The sequence below is a fragment of the Ursus arctos genome, unplaced genomic scaffold, assembly GCF_023065955.2.
Source record: "Ursus arctos isolate Adak ecotype North America unplaced genomic scaffold, UrsArc2.0 scaffold_34, whole genome shotgun sequence".
Taxonomy (NCBI): domain Eukaryota; kingdom Metazoa; phylum Chordata; class Mammalia; order Carnivora; family Ursidae; genus Ursus; species Ursus arctos.
In genome coordinates, this window is record NW_026623030.1 from 11,987,430 (window position 1) to 12,006,593 (window position 19,164).

At 46.6% G+C, this 19,164-nt stretch overlaps 1 protein-coding gene across 1 annotated transcript in view; it reads left to right on the forward strand.

Annotated features, from left to right (window-relative positions):
* OSBP2 (oxysterol binding protein 2) overlaps nucleotides 1-19,164 on the forward strand; it is a 164,769-nt gene that overhangs the window by 14,891 nt on the left and 130,714 nt on the right. The window contains exon 2 of the mRNA XM_048221377.2: nucleotides 16,996-17,210. Within this exon, the coding sequence (XP_048077334.2) occupies nucleotides 16,996-17,210 (215 nt within the window). The remainder of the gene's footprint in view (nucleotides 1-16,995; nucleotides 17,211-19,164) is intronic.

Genomic DNA, 19,164 nt, shown 5'->3' on the forward strand with positions numbered 1-19,164 from the left:
TGAATTGTTCTGTGCCCGTGACTAGGTCTTGAAATAGATCCAGCCCTGTGCCCTGAGGACCTGTCATTTTTATCTCCTCCTGAGACACTCAGTGCACAGCCTCATTCCTGTGCCTGGCTCACTGGGACTCAAGGGGTCCCCTTCACCATCAAAGTAGTTCAGCACCGGGGTGCCTGGCTGGCTTAGTCGGTAGAGCATGTGACTCCTGACCTCAGGGTCGTGAGTTCGAGCTCCATGTTGGGTGTAGCGTTTACTTTAAAATAAATAAATAAAATCTTAAAAAAATAAAAAAGGTAGTTCATGGGACGCCTGGGTGGCTCAGTCACTTGAGTGTCTGCCTTTGGCTCAGGTCATGATCTCCAGAGTCCTGCGATTGAGCCCCGTGCCGGGCTCCCTGCTCAGTGGGGAGCCTGCTTCTCCCTCTCCCTCAGCCCCTCCCCCTGGCTTGTGTGCTCTCTCTCTTTCTGTGTCTCAAATGGATAATAAATAAAATCTTAAAAAAAGAAAGTAATTCAGCACTGTTGTTGGTCATCAATACACACAGGGAAGAACTTAAAATGCAATGGATTTCAAATGGATTTATTTTTTATTACGGGAAATTTCAAACATGTTAAAGTAGAGATGTTGGTATGATGAACCCCATGTCCCCATCACTCAGTGTGAGCAAGTCTTACCTTTGGGTCAGTCTGTGGCCTCCCCACCCTCATTTTAATTTGAAGCAAGTCCCAGACATCTTTAACCTAATTTTAATAATTAAGTTAAAAAAATAATTTTAATAATAATATTTATAAATATTTCAGTATGTATCTCTATAGAGATGAAGGTTTTTAAAAAAGCAGAATCAAAATGGCATTAATATGCCTAAAAGTTTAGTAACGATTCTTTAATATTATCAAATATCTAGTCAATATTAAAATTTCCCCATTGATTTAAAATCATTTTTACAGTTTCTAGAAATCAGGATCCAGATAAGGTCCATTTATTGCAATTGTTGATATTTATCCTCAGATTTTTTTTTTTAAGATTATATTTATTTGCCAGAGAGAGAGCACAAGTGGGGAGAGCGGCAGAGGGAGAAGCAGGGTCCCCGCTGAGCAGGGAGCCCAATGAAGGACTGGATCCCAGGAGCCTGAGCCGAAGGCAGACTCTTAACTGACTGAGCCACCCAGGAGTCCCCTCCCCAGATTTTTTAAATAAACTGTTTGTTTTGAAATAATTTCAAACTTAGAGGAAAATTTCAAGAATAGCTCAAATATCTCCTACATACCCATCCCTCAGATCTCCCAATTGTTACGATGCTCCATTTACCTTGTCATTCTCTATGTTATATTTTATATAATATTTCTTATGATTTTAAGAGTAAGTTTCAGACATGATGCCTATTACCACTTAACACTTCAGCGTGTATTCCTTAAAACAAGGGCATTCCCCTATATCCACAGTGTAAACATTGATACGATGCTGTCATCTAATCCATGGACCCCATCCAGATTTTACCAGTTGTCCCAATAATGTCCTTTAGAGGTACAAGAGCCGATCCTGGGTCACTGATTACATTTGGTTGTCTTGTTACTGTTTCAGTCTGGAACAGTTCTTCCATTTTTTCTTGTCTTTCGTGACCTGGACATTTTTGGTAAATACATGTCAGTTGCTTTGTAGAATGTGCCTCAATTTGGGATTGCCTAGTGTTCTCTTGCGCTTAGAATCAGGTCCTGCGCTTGTGGCAGGAATACCACAGGATACACTGCTGTGTCCTTCACAGGGCATCATCTCAGGAGGCACGCCATGTTGATTTGTGCTCCTATGAGTGACGTAACTTTTATCATCTGTTTAAGATGGTGCCTGCCAAATCTCTCCACTGTAGAGTTAACTTAGAGTTACTAATTACTAAGTAATTGGTCAGAACCAACTAATAAGTAATCAGAAATAAACAATTAATTGGAATTGTCAGCAATTAGAATCAATAAGTAATTGATTAGAATTAAATTATAATTTAGTTACTTGGAATAATGAATTAGAACTAGAATATAATTAATATAATAATTAATGTATAATTAATTAGAATTAAATTAGAATGTGTTTTTACGGGGAGACACTTTGAGGCTAGGTAAAACACTGTTCTTTAACAAATCCCACTAGTTTTTAGTACCTTTTGGTTATTCTTGGATGAATCAAATAAGTTATTCTTTTTTTTTTTTTTTAAAGATTTTATTTATTTATTTGACAGAGAGAGAGACAGCTAGCGAGAGAGGGAACACAAGCAGGGGGAGTGGGAGAGGAAGAAGCAGACTCCCAGCGGAGGAGCCTGATGTGGGGCTCGATCCCAGAACGCAGGGATCACGCCCTGAGCCAAAGGCAGACGCTTAACCGCTGTGCCACCCAGGCGCCCCCAAATAAGTTATTCTTTTGATAGCTGCCAGTTGGCAGTTTTTCTTACAACACCATTCTTTACATGTTTGTTAGAAGGCATTTACTAGAAGAAGCAGCTTTCTTCTTACTTATGTGTTCATCTGTTCATATCAATATGACCTCATGGAGTTTTGTTTCATCCAGTGGGTTATTATCAGTAACTCTCATTTATATTAATACTCAAACTTTCCCAGCTTTCGGTAGGAGGAGTCTTTTAAAACTGGCTCCTGTGTCCTTTTGACATTACCCATCACTCTGACCATTTCCTTACTTTTGGCACAACAAAATATTCCTGGTTTATCTTGTACTGGAATGTGCATTTCTCTGATGAACCCCAGTCCCTTTTAGCAGAAAATTTAGAAGCCAAATTCTGGATCCTGGCTGTGCTCACTGTCATTGGGACGTCATTGCTTCTAGGCTCTCTCTATGGGTAGAGATAGTTTTTTCTCACCTTCCCCTTCCATATTTCCAACTTCAGACTCTGGCAATAAGAGCTCTGGCTCCCACTATTCTCAATGTAGTTACGTATTTGCTCAATTTCCCGTATGAAACTACTCTCTCAGCCATGCTGACCAAATCCTGTCTGTTCCTTCACACCCAGTCATACTTGTTGAATTTTCTTTAAGGATTTTATTTATATATTTGTGAGAAAGAGAGAGGGCATGCGAGCGCATAAGCAGGGGGAGAGCAGGCAGAGGGAGAGCAGGTTCCCCGATGAGCAAGGAGCCCGATGCGGGACTTGATCCCAGGACCTAGGCGTCCCAACTCGCTGAATTTTCTTGACCTTAGTGTTGCTGATCTTGGTGGTGATGCCAGCCAAACCTCTCTGCCTCAGGGTCTGGCTGCCCCGATGCTGCTGGTAGTTCTGTCTGAATCCCCGTGGCTGAGCACAGCCTGGGAAGGGGGAAGGAGCTCCCCAGTCTCTTTTGATTTATAGGTTCTCCTTCTCTCTTTTTTCCCCCTTTGCAATTTATTGGCTGAAGAATCTAGGTCAGGAGCGCCTGGGTGGCTCAGTCGGTTAAGCATCTGCTTTTGGCTCACGTCGTGATCCCAGAGTCCTGGGATCGAGCCACGCATCAGGCTCTCTGCTCAGCGGGGAGCCTGCTTCTCCCTCTGCCTGCTGCTCCCTGCTTGTGCTCTCTCTCTGACAAATAAATAAATAAAATCTTAAAAAAAAGGAAACTAGGTCATTTGTTCTGTAGTTTGCCACAGACAGGATTTTGCTGATTGCATCTCCATAACGTTGCTTATGATACTCTTCGATCTCCTTTGTTTCCTGTAAACTGATAGCTGGAGACTCAGAGTAAGAGTCAATTACATTGGCAAAATGATTCATAGGTATATTGAAAGGGCATGCATATTGTCTTGCTCTTTCTCTCTCTCTCTCTCTCTCTCTCACACACACACACACACACACACACACACACACCAGCGCTATTGTGGACAATTTCCTAAACCCATTAGTTCACTACAGGTTGCAAAATGATGATATTCTATCATTCGTTTTGTAGTTATTAGAAGAAATATTTCTATAAAGAGAAACTTCCCCTCATCTAACTATTTGGCTACCCGATAGTTTTGCTAATATGCAAGCGGTAGGAAAATACTCCACGCTTTCCTTTATTCACCAGTTATCAGATAAATGAGTTGGACTTCTAGCATCTCTGCAGGGTGACTAATGACTTATTTTTTCATATCATTATGAACTTCTTGACTTGATGCCTTTCAGTGTATTGCAGTTGTTGTTCTTCTCATCTTTGAGATATGATTCACATACTGTGCAAATCATCCATTTAAAGTATACAACTTAATGATTTTTAATGTATTCACAGATATGTGCAACCACCACAATTTTAGAACATTTTCATTACCTCCAAAACAAACCCCATACCCTTGAGCCATCGCTACTCTGCCCATCCCTCCGCCCCCAAATCTTCCCCCAGCCCTAAGCAACCACTCATATACTTCCTGCCTTTATGTATTTCCTTATCATGGACTTTCACATGGATGGAACCATACAGTGTGTTGACTTTTGTGACTGGCTTCTGTCACTTAGCATTCAAGGTTCATCCAGGTTGTAGCCTAGACCAGTACTTTGTTCCTTTTTATGGCTAAATAATATTCCATTGTATGACTACGATTCCATTGTATCATATGCCAGTTTTTTGTTGTTCATTCATCTACTGATGGATATTGGGTTATTTCCACCTTCTATGTGGAATGCTGTTGTAAAAGTTTGTGTACAAGTTTTTGTGTGGACATGTGTTTTCATTTCTCTTGGTTTATATATCTGGGAGTGGAATTGCTGGGTCATAGGATAACTGTATTTATTTATTTATTTTTAAAGATTTTATTTATTTATTCGACAGAGATAGAGACAGCGAGAGAGGGAACACAAGCAGGGGGAGTGGGAGAGGAAGAAGCAGGCTCATAGCAGAGGAGCCTGATGTGGGGCTCGATCCCATAACGCCAGGATCACGCCCTGAGCCGAAGGCAGACGCTTAACCGCTGTGCCACCCAGGTGCCCCGGATAACTGTATTTAATTCTACAGTGTTTTTGAGTATATCTCTCTGGATAACTTTTTTAGTGGTTTCTCCATATATTGCATTATATATACATGACTTATCACATCTGCTGGTGTCGTTTAACCAGTTTCAACAAAATATAGAAACTTTACTTCCCTGGAAGTTCCTTTACCTGCCCCCATTTATAGTACGGTCTACTCTTAAACTTTCTTCTGTATACATGTAGAAACACATCATACAGTGTTTAAAATTTTGCTTCAACCATCCAACATAATTCAGAAAACTCAAGAGAAGAAACAGCTATTGTCTTAACCCATATTTTTGCTTATCATGTTCTTTCTTCCTGATGTTCTAAGATTCTTTCTTTTTATCGTTTCCTTTCTTTTTAGAGAAACTTTCTTTTGCCATTCTTTTAGGGTAGGTCTGCTGGTGACAAATTCTCTTTGTTTTCCTTCATTTCGGAACGTCCTTCCTTTTCTGTCATTCCTAGGGGATATTGTCACTGGATTCTGGGTTGACAGCTCTTTCCTTTCAGCCGTTGGAAAATGTTGTGCCACTTTATATATCAAACTTCATCCTAAGAGCAGGGGCCGGGGGGATTCTTTCATGCCAGAGGAGGTGGCAATGGCTAGTTCTCAAGGGTGGGAGAGGTAGCAGAGCCAGGGAACAGCAACATCCGGTGCCCAGCTGCCAGCGTCTCTCCAGGACGTGACGTTGGACCAGGGATCTGGCTGCCCAGCCTGCCTCGTTCTGTCCCCCCTCTACGAGCCCTGTCGTTCTGCCTTTCCAGGGATCCTATGAGCTCCTGAAGCTCCTTCTAGTAAAGACGTCCTTTTTTTTTTTTTTTTTAAGATTTTATTTATTTATTTGACAGAGAGAGACAGCCAGCGAGACAGGGAACACAGCAGGGGAGTGGGAGAGGAAGAAGCAGGCTCCCAGCGGAGGAGCCTGATGTGGGGCTCGATCCCAGAACGCCGGGATCACGCCCTGAGCCGAAGGCAGACGCTTAACGACTGAGCCACCCAGGCGCCCCAAGACCTCCTTTTTTGCTTAAAATATCTGGAGCTGGGTTTCCGTTGTTCTTGACTAAGAACCTGCCAGTCCGGGGGCGCCTGGGTGGCACAGCGGTTAAGCGTCTGCCTTCGGCTCAGGGCGTGATCCCGGCGTCCTGGGATCGAGCCCCACATCAGGCTCCTCCGCTATGAGCCTGCTTCTTCCTCTCCCACTCCTCCTGCTGTGTTCCCTCTCTCGCTGGCTGTCTCTGTCAAATAAATAAATAAAATCTTTAAAAACAAAACAAAACAAAAACCACTCATGCGTCAATTCACGCAGCCAGCCCACCATCTCTGAGCTCTCAGCACATGTCAGCTCTGAGCTGGGCGGGGATGAGGGAGGCCAGTTCTGTGTCTCGTGGAATTTACGTTCTCGTTTGCAAGCGGCAAATACAAGCAATGACCAGATAAAGCATTTTCTGGTTGGATACCGCAGGATTCTCCGTGGAAAGAGCTCTGTGCTGGTGGCAGTTCCAGCCCGGCTTTATCGTTTTCCAGTTTTATGGACAAGGGTGCATGATTTATCTTTTCCTGGCCTCCTCCCCTTTCTTGGCTGTAAAATGAGGCAAATTCCCTCCTGCAGGTGCCTGCCATTTGGAATATACTGGGTAGATATTTGCTAAACAAATCAATGTCTACTTTGCCCACTTTGTGGGTTCTTGGGAGGATTAAAGGAATCATGGTTGTGACAGTCTCCCGTGGGAAGTGAAGTACTGTCTAGATGTAAGTTGTACGGGTAAGTGTGTGGCCTTTCAAAATTACTGTCGCCCTCCATTTGTGTAAACGTGCAGTGATGTGAGTTTCAGTAACTGGAGAATGGCTCCCAAGTCTCCGTTTTTATTTTAAAAATTACATTAGAAATGTCCTTCCTGTAGAGTTTGTAGCAGCATTTATTTAACATTTCCCAAGGGAAGTTTTAAATGGAAAAGAATGAGGCCAGAAGCAAAGCGAAACAGTGTCAGGTCTCGTGGTGACAGTCTCATCTACGCAGGAGATGCTTCTGTTTGGCCGTTTCTGACAGCTGTCATATTGGGCATTCTCTGGATGGCGCTATTTAACCATCTTTGATGACTACTGAGAGTAGAAATGAAACTTGGGGGACAAGTCCGTGCACCCTGTGGGTAAGAGGCAGGGCTGCAGGTGGATGGGTGGGCCTGCCTCTGGGACCTGCAGTCAGCTGCCTACCAAGCCAAGCGTCTCAGCCTCTGCATCTGGAAAGGGAGGTCACAGTCCTGCCTTTCCTATCGCATCCCAAGTGGCTAATCCATGTGAGACACTTCTAAGGCACGCTCTGGGATGTGGTCATTAGAACGAATAAGCTGAGCTTTGTTATTAGACCTGGAAGGGTCCTAACAGCATCCCTGTAGCCTGAGAGGTAGGAGATCTGAAATGCACTGTTTCTCCTGCCTGTGTCTCTCGTACGACCTTCTTCACTGTTCTGTCTGACCTCTGACGTCCCTTCGGTGGCTGCTGCCGCCCCCCCCCCAGGAGGGTGTCTCACTGTGTCCCCTCCGGTCATTGCTCCCCAAGGGGACCTGCTGCCTTGACTTCTTGCCCCAGAGCTGAGTTTTGCCTGTTACTGTCCTTTCTCTAAGTAGACTCACACAATACGTTTTCTTTGTGTCTGGCTTCTGCTTAGCATTTGATTTGTGAGGTTTTCCCAGGCTGCTTGTGTAGTTCTCACACATTTATTCTCAGTGCCGCGGCTACCCCACCACTTGCATAAGCCACCATCCGCGTGGCCATTCTAGCAAGGATGGACACGCGGGTTGGTGCAGTTTGGACGTTTTAGGAAGCGTGTGGCAGACGTTCCGGTACACGTCTTTGATAACCACATGTGTACGTACACCCCTAACGGCGAAGTCCAGGAGTGGAACTGCTGGGTCATGGTGCACACGTATGTTTGCTGATCACCGATGAGGTTGAGCACTTTTTCATATGTTCGTTAGCCATTTGGAGATCCTCTTTTTTGAAGTATCTGCTCACATCTTTTTGCCTATTTTTAAATTGGGTTGTTGGCTATACATTTTGCATCTCTAGACCCAGATTTTAAAACCTTTGCAAAACCACCCCCCCCCCCCAAAAAAGCCCTCTGCAAACATGGGATTGGCCTGTGCGTGCCTTGGTTGCCAGAGATCCCAAACAGCACACGTCAAACCTTATTTGAAGTCACGGGTGTTCACTCTGAGATGACGCAGCCTCTGGGAAGGTGCCTCGGCCAGGACACAGCTGCGCATACCAGAAATGACTCTGGCTAGTGTCGGGGTGAGGTGGCTTCCTAGTCCCTGGGAGGGCGGGAGCAGCAGCTGCAAGCTGAAAGTCAGAAGCATCGCGAGTCCCCAGACTCTCACTAGCTAGGCTGGGAGGCGACCGATGCTGCCGTGGGGAGCCACGGAATCCGGAAGCTGATGGCTCCAAATGCCCGCTCCCTCTGTCACAGCTCCTGCCACCACAACGGATCACTTTCCTTCTGCTCACTTCCCTCCTTAACTTGCTTCTACATTTAAGTCTCGTGTTAATGCATGTCCTTGGTGGAATCTGAATCCTTGGAATCTTCGCTGAAGGCCATGCTGGGAGCTCCAGCCTCAGTGGAATAGGACAAAGGGAAAGCTCTGGGCTGCGATGGGTAGTTCTGGGGCAGGGCTGCTCTAGGAACAAGAGGGCCATATGGCTGTGTGGTGACTGAAGGTTCTAGGTGGGGCCTGTATGGAAGGGCGAATGCAGCTCCGTGGTTGATAGGTAGAAAGAAACCAGCTCAGCTGCATGGGAGCTTCTAAAGGCCATTCCTGCGTTCATCTGTTCAAACATCAGGTGTCGTGTCCTCGGGATACTGTAAGAAAGCACCATCCACTGGGTGGCTTAAAACAGTAGAAATTAATTTTCTCACCGTTCTGGAGGCTAGAAGTCCACAAGGAAGGGGTTAGCAGAGCTGCGCTCTCTCTGAAGCCTCTAGGGGAGGTTGTGCTCCAGGCCTGGCTAGCTTCCGATGTTTGCCGGTGATCCTTGGTGTTCCTTGGCTTGTAGATGCATCGCTCCCCTCTCTGCTGCCCTGTATCTCTGTGTCTTTCTTCCTCCTCTTAGAAGGACACCAGTCACACTGGATTAGGGCCCACCCTCATGCCCTCATCTTAACCTGATACATATCTTTAAAGACTGTATTTCCAAAGGAGGTCACACTTGCAGGTACCAGGGGTTAGGACTTTGACATGTCTTCCTGGGGGAAAAAGTTGAACTCACAACACCATCGTCAAGCCAGGCCATGTCTGGACCTTCTCCTTTGGCTGCTGTGGGCTTTCCCGGAGCCACCCCCACCCCCACGACCACTGCTCTGGGTTGGTCTGGCTTTCCGGCTAGTTTTTGACTGGGCAGAGTCCCCTCGTTGTTTGAAATTCTGCTCCAGTACACCTCCTTGATCTCTCTAGGACGGAGAGGGTCATTTTGTCTCCTGAGCTCCCACCACTGGCAACCTGTTCTTCCATTCTGAGTTTGTTTTTAAAGCAAACTTTTTATTGACGATGGCTACGTATGGAACACACAATATCCTGTATATGTGTAACATACATGCAGAAAAGTAGGGAAATTAAAAGGATGCAACTCAGTGAACTTTCGAGAAGTGAATACTCCATTTTGAATTTATTTTTTCTCTGCCTATTAAATAGTAGCTTGCCGTTTACAGGCCTGTCTCTTTCACAAAACGGAATGTAGGCCTGTCTCTTTCACAAAACGGAATGTTCTTTGAGACCAGAAAATGTGTTTTATTTATCTTTATATTTACCCCCTCTCCAGTTTCTAGCACAATTCTATATATAGTGACCCATAGGAAGTACTTGCTGAATTTGGATTTGGAAGATTGGAGTGGAATTTGCCAGTGAATCAGACTCAGCTTGAGCCAGCATTGAATGAGGTCACACACAAGGCTGAGTGCTTTGCTCCAGAGCGGTGCCATTTGTCTGTCTGGGATCTGGATTCAAATTTGCTGCTTGTTAATCTTTTTTCTTGCCTGTGGACATTTTTTTATGACGGTCCTCTCGAAAACATAGCCCGAGGCAAGGATTAAAGAGCTGACACTGCTTTTTATTAAAGATCGACTTATTTACCTTAGAGAGAGAGAGTAGGAAGAGGGACAGAGGGAGAGGGCGAAACAGGATCCCCACTGAGCAGGGAGCCCGATGCCACACTCCATTCCGGGAACCCAGGATCACTCCCTGAGCTGAAGGGAGACGCTTAACCAACTGAGCCACCCAGGCATTCCAAGAGGGGACACTTTGTGTGAGAGATGCAGTTCCTGGGTCGAGACGCAGAAATGGGAAGTGGGAGGATGGGTGTCACATCACCGTGAGCTGCACAGAGACGGAGCAGGTCCGGCACATGGACTTCTCCAGAAGACACGCAAGGAGAAAACATACCTCTGAGCAGTCTGCGGAAGGAAGAGTGCAGAGGGGGAGTTTATCTGCCCCCTTTGATTCCACCTCCTGTTTCCCACTATGGCATTTCATGCAAGTCCAGAAGTGAAGGGACAATTGGGCCGAGACGAGGTACCGACCGAGAGAGACAGAGAAGGAGGTGGTCGAGGGAATCTGAGAAGGTGCACAAGGTTTGTGTCCAATGCGCTCCACACCTTGCGCTCCTCAGGTCCGCTCGTGCCCTCCCATGGTGTCAGCTCTCCTCCTACGATGTGGGGACCTCCATTCTTCTGAGAGAACGAAGACATCTTTACCCCTTCCCTGGGAGGGGAGGTGCAAGTCCCATCAGTGACAGAGTCCCCTTCCTGGTGGCCAGCGGGGGTTGCCTGGAAGACAGAAGCAAGAAGGCCATGAAACAAGCTCATTTGCCGCTGCTGTGTCTGTCCCCACATTATAATAGATATTTATTATCTTCCTCCGCCACCGCCTGTTCCACACCCTTTTCACTCTCTGATAGCACTTTGGTTGGTCTGTGATGTCTGTCCTGAGGGGTCTGAGTTCCTTGTTGCCTTGCCCATTAATGGCCATTACCAGACATGGAAGTATTAAGAGATTCTCCAGGGAATCCTCTCAACTCCATTCCAGACCTTCCCCTCCCATCCCCGTATGTGCCACTAACCTAACTCTCCGTGGCGGTTAGCATGAGTGAACCGCAGCAGTATTGTCACTCCCTTCTTGGTCTGTTGGTCACTGTCATGAGGAGCAGAAAGTGGCCAGGGAGTAGTGTCAGCTTCCGATTTCAGGGAAGCCTTATTGTGATGTGTTTCCTCTTTCCTTGGAAGTAGAACTTCTAACCCAGCAGAGCCCAGCCGACGGGAAGCACAAACCCTGCAAGGGGTCACTGTGTGTAGTGGTGAGCAGGGCCGCTCCTGGACCCGTCTTCTGTAATTAGACAGGACACAGCACCGGCTATCAGTTGTTAGTTCAAGGCAGATACTTCATCCTGGAGGACAGACCCTCGAGCTCATGATCCATCTGCTCAGTAGATGCCCCAGCTGAGCCTTCAAGAGTGGCCAGTCCACTCCTCCGTCGGGCGGGCTGCTCCTGCGTGACGACAGGGTTTCAGTGAGGTCAGTGGACTCCAGTCAGGAGTCATTCGTTCACTTCCTGGGTTGAAATGGGTGACTTAGTCTGAGGCTGTGTCCTATGAGAATCCAGGCCAGCAGATGAGGATTCAATAACTGTGGGCCGTAGTGCTGCCGAAGGCAACCCCGTTACCAGAAAACACGTGATTCCAGTAAGGAAAAATTGCTCAATCCCGTCTCCCACCCCCACCAAGGTGAACGTGGTCTGATCTCGTTGGTGGCTGTCTTATTCTCCCCAAGGAGTGGGTCACGCCGTGGAGGTTTAGCTTTGGTCCCTCCCGCTGGCAGGTTGGACACTCAGCAAGATGGGCCTTGGTGATGAGGAGTCAAAAAGGTAAAGAAAGGCCAGGGGAAGATGCAAAGTGATGTGAGACTTTAATGGGCTGGCCACCACTTCCCAGCCAACTGCAAGGGTCACAGACATTACTCATGTTCTCTGGGCTCATGGACTTCTCCAGAAGGTCTGTGAGGATAAAACATACTTTGGAAGGGTCCCCTGAGGGGAAAAATGAGAATTTACCTTCCCATCTATTTCCCACTTCCCATTGGTCATTGTCCGGCCATGTGAGGTGCTAACCTTTTTACATTAGTGGGTTGCAAAAATCCAGTCTCTTGATAGCCAATCAGGAAGCCAGATCCCATACTCAGCAACCCTTCCATGTCCAGAAATGGAGGGGTGACTCAGGCGAAATGGGGTGCCAAGAGAGGTAAGAGAAGAGGTGGTGGGGGGACTCTGAGCTGGTGTATAAGGTTTGTACTCAATGCAGGTAGGGTAGTCACTAGTGCTACGTTAACTATTCCTGGCTTCCCAGTTCTGATAGCTGGTAGCGTATTCTCAACTCTGGCAAGGACGCTGGCCATCAGAACTGGATGAATATTATTTGGTTGAGAGTCAGCGTGACCCATTTAGAAGGATGTTAGTTATGGTTAACCTCTCTTACAGTTAAGTTGAAGGCAAGCGTTCCATATTTTGTCTCTACTTGTTCTAAATACTTAAAATATCCACAAAATGTAAAGTAATGCCACAGAACATGTTTCTTTTAAAAACTGGCAGAAGAGAAATGATCACGTGTGCTGGATATGAGCTCTGACATAACTGGCAGGCCCTAGGCCATGGCCTGGTTTGTCTCGAGGCACTGAAGATGCCCAGGGTTCAATGAGAATAGATGGTTCTGGGTTGTTGCACACCTGCAAAGCTCCCCTCCCAGGAAAGGCAGGACAGGAGTTGCCACTGCAGCTTGCAGACCCAAGTCCACGGTGTGCTATGAGTGGGGCTTTAACTTTTCCACCATCTGGGCTGTTGGGTGGCCCTGGAAGGTCGACTCTCACAGGAAGGGTTGCCTCAGCCGGAACTCACAATGGAAGAAACAAAAACTTTTATATACAATATGGATAGGTGCACCACTCCCCCCCAAAAAACAACCTGCATTTTAGGAAATGTCCCCAAATTTTAGACCATTTTGGGACTTAATTTGAAGGCACTGAAATTTTAAAAAGCTGAGTAACAGGACAAAAAAAAAATATCTCTTTGGCTACTGGTGGAGAATGGATTGACCACAAAACATTTAAGTGAAAGAAAAAAGAACAGAGTTAAATTCCACGACAAGAAAATGTATTGGACCTTGATGATTTTAATGGACCTTTAATTCCTAAATTCACATGTGCCTCTATATAATTTCTTCCAATAATGCAGAAAAGTAAAACTGAAAAATTAACCTCCTCAAGTCTTTTACTGAGAAGTAGCTCGGGGTGCCTGGGTGGTGCAGTCATTAAGCGTCTGCCTTCGGCTCAGGGCGTGATCCCAGGGACCTGGGATCGAGCCCCACATCAGGCTTCTCCGCTAGGAGCCTGCTTCTTCCTCTCCCACTCCCCCTGCTTGTGTTCCCTCTCTCGCTGGCTGTCTCTCTCTGTCACATAAATAAATAAATAAATCTTAAAAAGAAAAAAAAAGAAAAGTAGCTCTACTTACAGAGCTAAGATTAAATTTAGATGTGGATGCTGGGTGACTGGTAAAGTTTATCTGCTATATTTTCATTTGCTGAAATGCTCTTATTAAGTTTTCATGTGTGCTTGTTCTTGTTTTGTTTTCACCGGCTTTTGTTTCACAAATTATTGCTCTTTATTGATGTTATTCCTTCATCTTTGAGAATATTAAGCCTATTTATGTTCATTTAAAAATGTTGTTCTAATAGATCCATTTTTTTTGTCTGAAGTGATTCATCTGCCGAGCATTTGACTTATTATTATATAATAATAATAATATAATAATTATATATAATATATATAATTATATTATTTTCTTCGTTAGCATTGATTTTCTTCACAGGTTTTGAATTTCGGTTTTCAGTTTGTCCTGACTGGGAGATTCTCCCTCCCTCCTTGAGCCTTACCCACCACTCTACTCTTCTCTTTCTAGTGATTTTTAAAGTGCCTTCACCTCACTCTGTGTAGAGCCTAGTCCAGAACCAGAAGTTGTGATGGGGGCTTCAGGCTTCGGTCCTTCAGTGACATTGGAAATATCTCTAACCCTGTCACTAAGCCTGAGGGCAAGTGAATTCGGGCTTTGGATACAAGATTTCATATCAACTGTGGTCCTGGGCAGAGTGTGAGCATTAAAAAAAAATTATTTTTAATTTTGAAGTAACTTAGACCGCAGTTTGGAGAATTTCCAGGTTGGTGACTGTGTGGAGATCTGGGGACAGTGGCACGTTCAGAGAACATGGAAACCCCATACCCTTTCCCCATACGTTATCCTATGTATCTCTTCCATCTGGCTATTCCTGAGTTGTGTACTTTTATAATAAACTGGTGATCTACTACTAACAAGATGAAAAAGAAAAGAAAAAAACTCAGACTTATAGAAAACTTGCAGGTAGAGAGAGTTCTCACATACCCTTCATCTAGCTTCCCCTCGTGTTAACATCTTACCTCAGCAGAGCACAATTGTCAGAAGTGGAAAATTAACATTGTACGATACTATTAACTAAACCGCTGACTTTATTCATATCCACAAGTTTTTCTCTAATGTCTTTTTAAAAAATTTTATAATCTAATCCAGACTCCCACATTGCAGTCAGTGATTTTCTATTTCTATGATCACGTCTATTTTTATTAAGGAAAATCTGTCCCTTTCCCCCCATTTATTTATCCCTTCGACTATTTACTTACATCCGCATGGACTCAGGAGTATTTATTTTAGTCAATGGGTTGTAATCCAGTACCATATCCACTGGGTAACTTCCAGCCCAGCCCTGATACCACACAGTGGCCAGGCTTGCATATCCCATCTCACTCTAGGTACTTCTGTTCCCCATTTTCTATAGGAATTTCTGTAACTCTTGGCCATCCCTTCTCTTGGTATGAGGCCCATGAGGCCCACTGTTTTAGTTTTGAGATAAAAGTCTAAATAATTACCTTTGGTCCCTACACAGTTTTCTAGCTTCATCTTTCTCTCATTCACTCTGTTGTTCTCAGTGCTCCAGCCGCATGGAACTTTTCCCTATTCTCTGAAAGCTGTAAGCTCCATTTGGCCTCACGGTCTTTGCCTCTTCAGTTCCCTCTGTCTTTTTTTTTTTTTTTTAAGATTTTATTTATTTATTTGACAGAGAGACAGCCAGCGGGAGAGGGAACACAAGCAGGGGGAGTGGGAGAGGAAGAAGCAGTCTCACAGCAGAAGAGCCTGATATGGGGCTCGATCCCAGAACGCCGGGATCACGCCCTGAGCCGAAGGCAGATGCTTAACCGGTGTGCCACCCAGGCGCCCCAAGTTCCCTCTGTCTTGAACAGTCAGCCCCCCTTCCTTTTTGAGCTGAGCCACATGGCATTTTTGGTTAATTACTAGACTGTTTAACATGTGAACAGGTCTAGTCTAAAAGTGCTTGAATCTCAAAGGGTGAGCTTCCAACAGGCATGCCCAACCTTGCCGGTTTCATAAATTAGAAGTAGTCTCCTTCAAGTGGAAGACGTCAGCACCTATGAGCTGGACCTTTCCTCAGATATAAACTACTTGATCTTCTCTAAGGAATGTAACCAAAGCAGGAGGGAACTGGAAAAGGCGGCCACTGTTCACACGAAAGCTGAATGTTTTACTGAGTGTCAAGTCATTTGACTTTAGAACTGGTAGAAGAGGGGCGCCTCAGTGGGTTAAGCATCCTGACTCTTGATTTTGGCTCAGGGCATGATCTCAGGGTTGTGAGCCCAGCATTGAGCCCCACGGCCAGCCCCCTTGTTGGGCTCCATGCTCAGCGGCGAGCCTGCTTGAGATTCTCTTCTCCCTTTCCCTCTGCCCCACCCCTGCTCACCTGTGTGTGTGCTCTCTCTCTAAAAATCCATCAGTCAATCTTTAAGAAGATCGAACTGGGAAAAGAATCAAGAAAATAACTAGATGAGGAACAGCTGGGGGAAATGAGGGAGCATCAAAGGGCAGCAGAATTGCCAAAGGAGCTCCTGTCACCGGCAGTGTTACATGCTGACCCATGGCTCTTCCTTTTCCAACGCTCTCTGTGGAAGGAAGTTTGGTATGTCATGAGGGTCTGAATTTCCTTTGGGTGTGTGAAGGAGTGAGTTAAGTAGATCCAGTCATGATGGCTGCATCTCCATTTTCAGACATTGGCCACAGCTGGAAATGGCCCATGTTTCAGCCACCTCCGCTTTCCCTTACTTTGGTACCATTAGCTCCACAATCTTTTTTTTTTTTTTTTTGAAGATTTTATTTATTTGTCAGAGAGAGAGAGCGAGCGCACACACAAGCAGGGGGTGCGGCAGGCAGAGGGAGAAGCAGGCTCCCCACTGAGCAAGGAGCCCGATGCAGGACTCGATCCCAGGACCCTGGGATCACGACCTGAGCAGAAGGCAGATGCTTAACTGAGCCACCTAGGCGACCCTAGCTCCACAATCTTCTAACCAACAGAGAGTCAGTCCCTGTCATGAGGTCCCACTGTGTTAGGCCAGCCATTGCCTTCTTCTCAGTTGGTGTGGTGGCATCCTGGCTCTGCAGATCTCTGTTCCCAGGTCACTCCTGCCAGGGTGTGCCTCCCAGTTCGTCCCCTGAAGCTCCAGGTCCCTAATCTCATTTTTAAGTGGCAGATTTCCATCCTGCTCCAACGCCGTGGTGCTGAGACTCAGTGGAAGGAGGCTGGGATGGACTTAGAGGTCTAGACTACAGGACCCTAGACGGTCACTCTTCTCCATCTCCTGGTGTCTGCAAGGGCTCAGCCCCCTGCAGGCATACCCTGCAGTTGGCACTGATGCAGGCCTCCTCCCTCTGCCATCTCCCCGCTGAGCACCCCTCAGCCAAGCCCCTTCCGGTCAGTCCCGTCAGGCATCATCTCCCAGCTCTGACTCCAGGGTCTCTCCCAGCTCGAAGGGTCTGAGATTCTGAGGACTTGCCTTGAGGCTTTCTTCAGTCTAGAGCTATTGAGTTCGGGAGCCTCACCCCATACCTTCTCTTGCATCCTACAGAAATCAGGGTGAAATGGCCCACACCTGCCGTGGCACCATCAACCTGTCCACCGCGCACTTTGACACGGAGGACTCTTGCGGTATCGTGCTGACCAGTGGGGCAAGGACCTACCACCTCAAGGCCAGCTCGGAGGTGGAGCGGCAGCAGTGGATCACCGCCCTGGAGCTGGCCAAGGCCAAGGCCAAGGCCGTCCGCCTGATGAGCAGCCACTCAGGTAGTGAGCCCTTGGTGAGCGGGTGCACGCAGCGTCATGGGTCTGGAGAGAGTGGGAACGGAACGTGTTTGGGGGGGAGGTGGCCGGGAGACCCAGGGTAGTCTAGACCGACCCTGGAAAGTGGAGGTATGTGTTCATCCTTCCCATTCAGCAACTTGTATCCTCAGCAGTGAGGGGCTTAGGTGGTCGAAGTAGGCTGGCAGTTCTTGGGATAGAAGTATTTGTGGAGAGCAGGGCTGTGTGTGTCTTTCTTTGGACAAGTCTGGTTCCTGGACTTCAGCAGACCCTTCGGATGCTGCCGTGGGTGCGATCAGAGGCCGCAGCAGGGGTGGGAGTCCAGGATCGTGCACCTGTGCCTGGGGCCAGGCTTTTGCCCAGGCCCATTATGGAGATTGAAAAACCGTTTTGGGGGCGCCTGGGTGGCTCAGTTGTTATGCGTCTGCCTTCGGCTCAGGGCCTGATCCCAGCGTCCTGGGATCGAGCCCAGCATTGGGCTCCCTGATCCACTGGGAGCCTGCTTCTTCCTCTCCCACTCCCCCTGCTCGTGTTCCCTCTCTCGCTGGCTGTCTCTCTCTCTGTCAAATAAATACATAAAATCTTCAAAAAAAAAAAAAAGAGAAAGAAAGGAAGAAAGAAAGAAAGAAAGAAAGAAAGAAAGGAAGAAAGAAAGAAAGAAAGAAAGAAAACCGTTTTGCCAGAGCTGCTGCCTTTGCTGAGGTGGAAGGCCAGCTCAGATACCTGGAGCAAGACATTTAAGTGTTTACTGCAATACAGTCACTTTCTTAATATGTAAGGTCTTTATATGATTCATAAGCCAACAGTTTCAAAAGCACATGCAATGACTCGTGCCCTTGACTCTTCGTTCCTAGCCACCCACCCTTTGATCCCTCCAGAGCTAACCTGTGTCTTTTACGTGTATATTAAAATTGGTATTTATTTTAAACCGCATGCCATCTTCCACCTTGCTCTCTTTCCATTTAGCAATATATCTTGGAATTTTTTCCCTATCAGTACGTAAGAAGCTTCCTCCTTGTTTTTAGAACAGTCTAGCGCTTTGTTCTATGGATGTATCATAGTTTATTTAACCCAGAGCCTGTTGATGAACATTTAGGTTGTTTATTTTGTTCTGACACACTGCAATGAGGAACCTTGCATTTCGTTTCACACTTGCGGAAGTATAAATGAAGTACACGTTCCAGGGGGCGGGTTGCTGGGTCAACAGGAGCGTGCCTGTGTAATTCTGAGAGCTTGTCAAGCTGCCCTTCGTAAGGGTCGTACTATCAGATGCCTGCAGCAGGGTGTGAGAACGCCTGCCGGCCACAGGCTTGTCCACCCAGAGTGACAGCACATGTTTCGGAGGGGTGAAAACTAGGTCCACCCACACACGAGGAGGAGAGATTGGGAAGCTATGATTTTTCTGACGCTAACACAAAATGGTGTGTGTTTCCTTAGACCTCTGCGGGGTGCTTTTAGGAAGGCGGGGCTCCAGGGGAGACTGAGTCCCAGCCTCTGCTCTCAGGATTATCACACAGGCTGGCTGGGGAGACACTGAGTCATGTGGAAGGAGCTCTAGCCCAAAGCAGGATGAGAGGGGCTATGATATCAGTCACCAGGCCCTGTACCTAGTCTTACTGTGTTGGGGTCTCCCCCAGCACTAGCTTCTCAGTGCACATTGAAGGTCATTGAATATCAGTCTGACCTTCTCTTTTGGTCTCACACATTTGGAGCATGGATCCCCCCTGACCCCCGGTGACTCTTCCTTGGGGTCAGCACTCATGTGATTCTGGTGTGTCAACAGTGCTGAGCTTGGCAAGGGGTCCCCAGGGTACTATTCCATTTCCCAGTGGAGGAGGATGTTGGGGCCATCTCAGGCAGGGGCTATGCTGAGACCCCCAGTAGGACCTGTGCTGTCTGTTTAGAGGCCTATGGAAAGCCACTGTGGTAAATGCTTGTT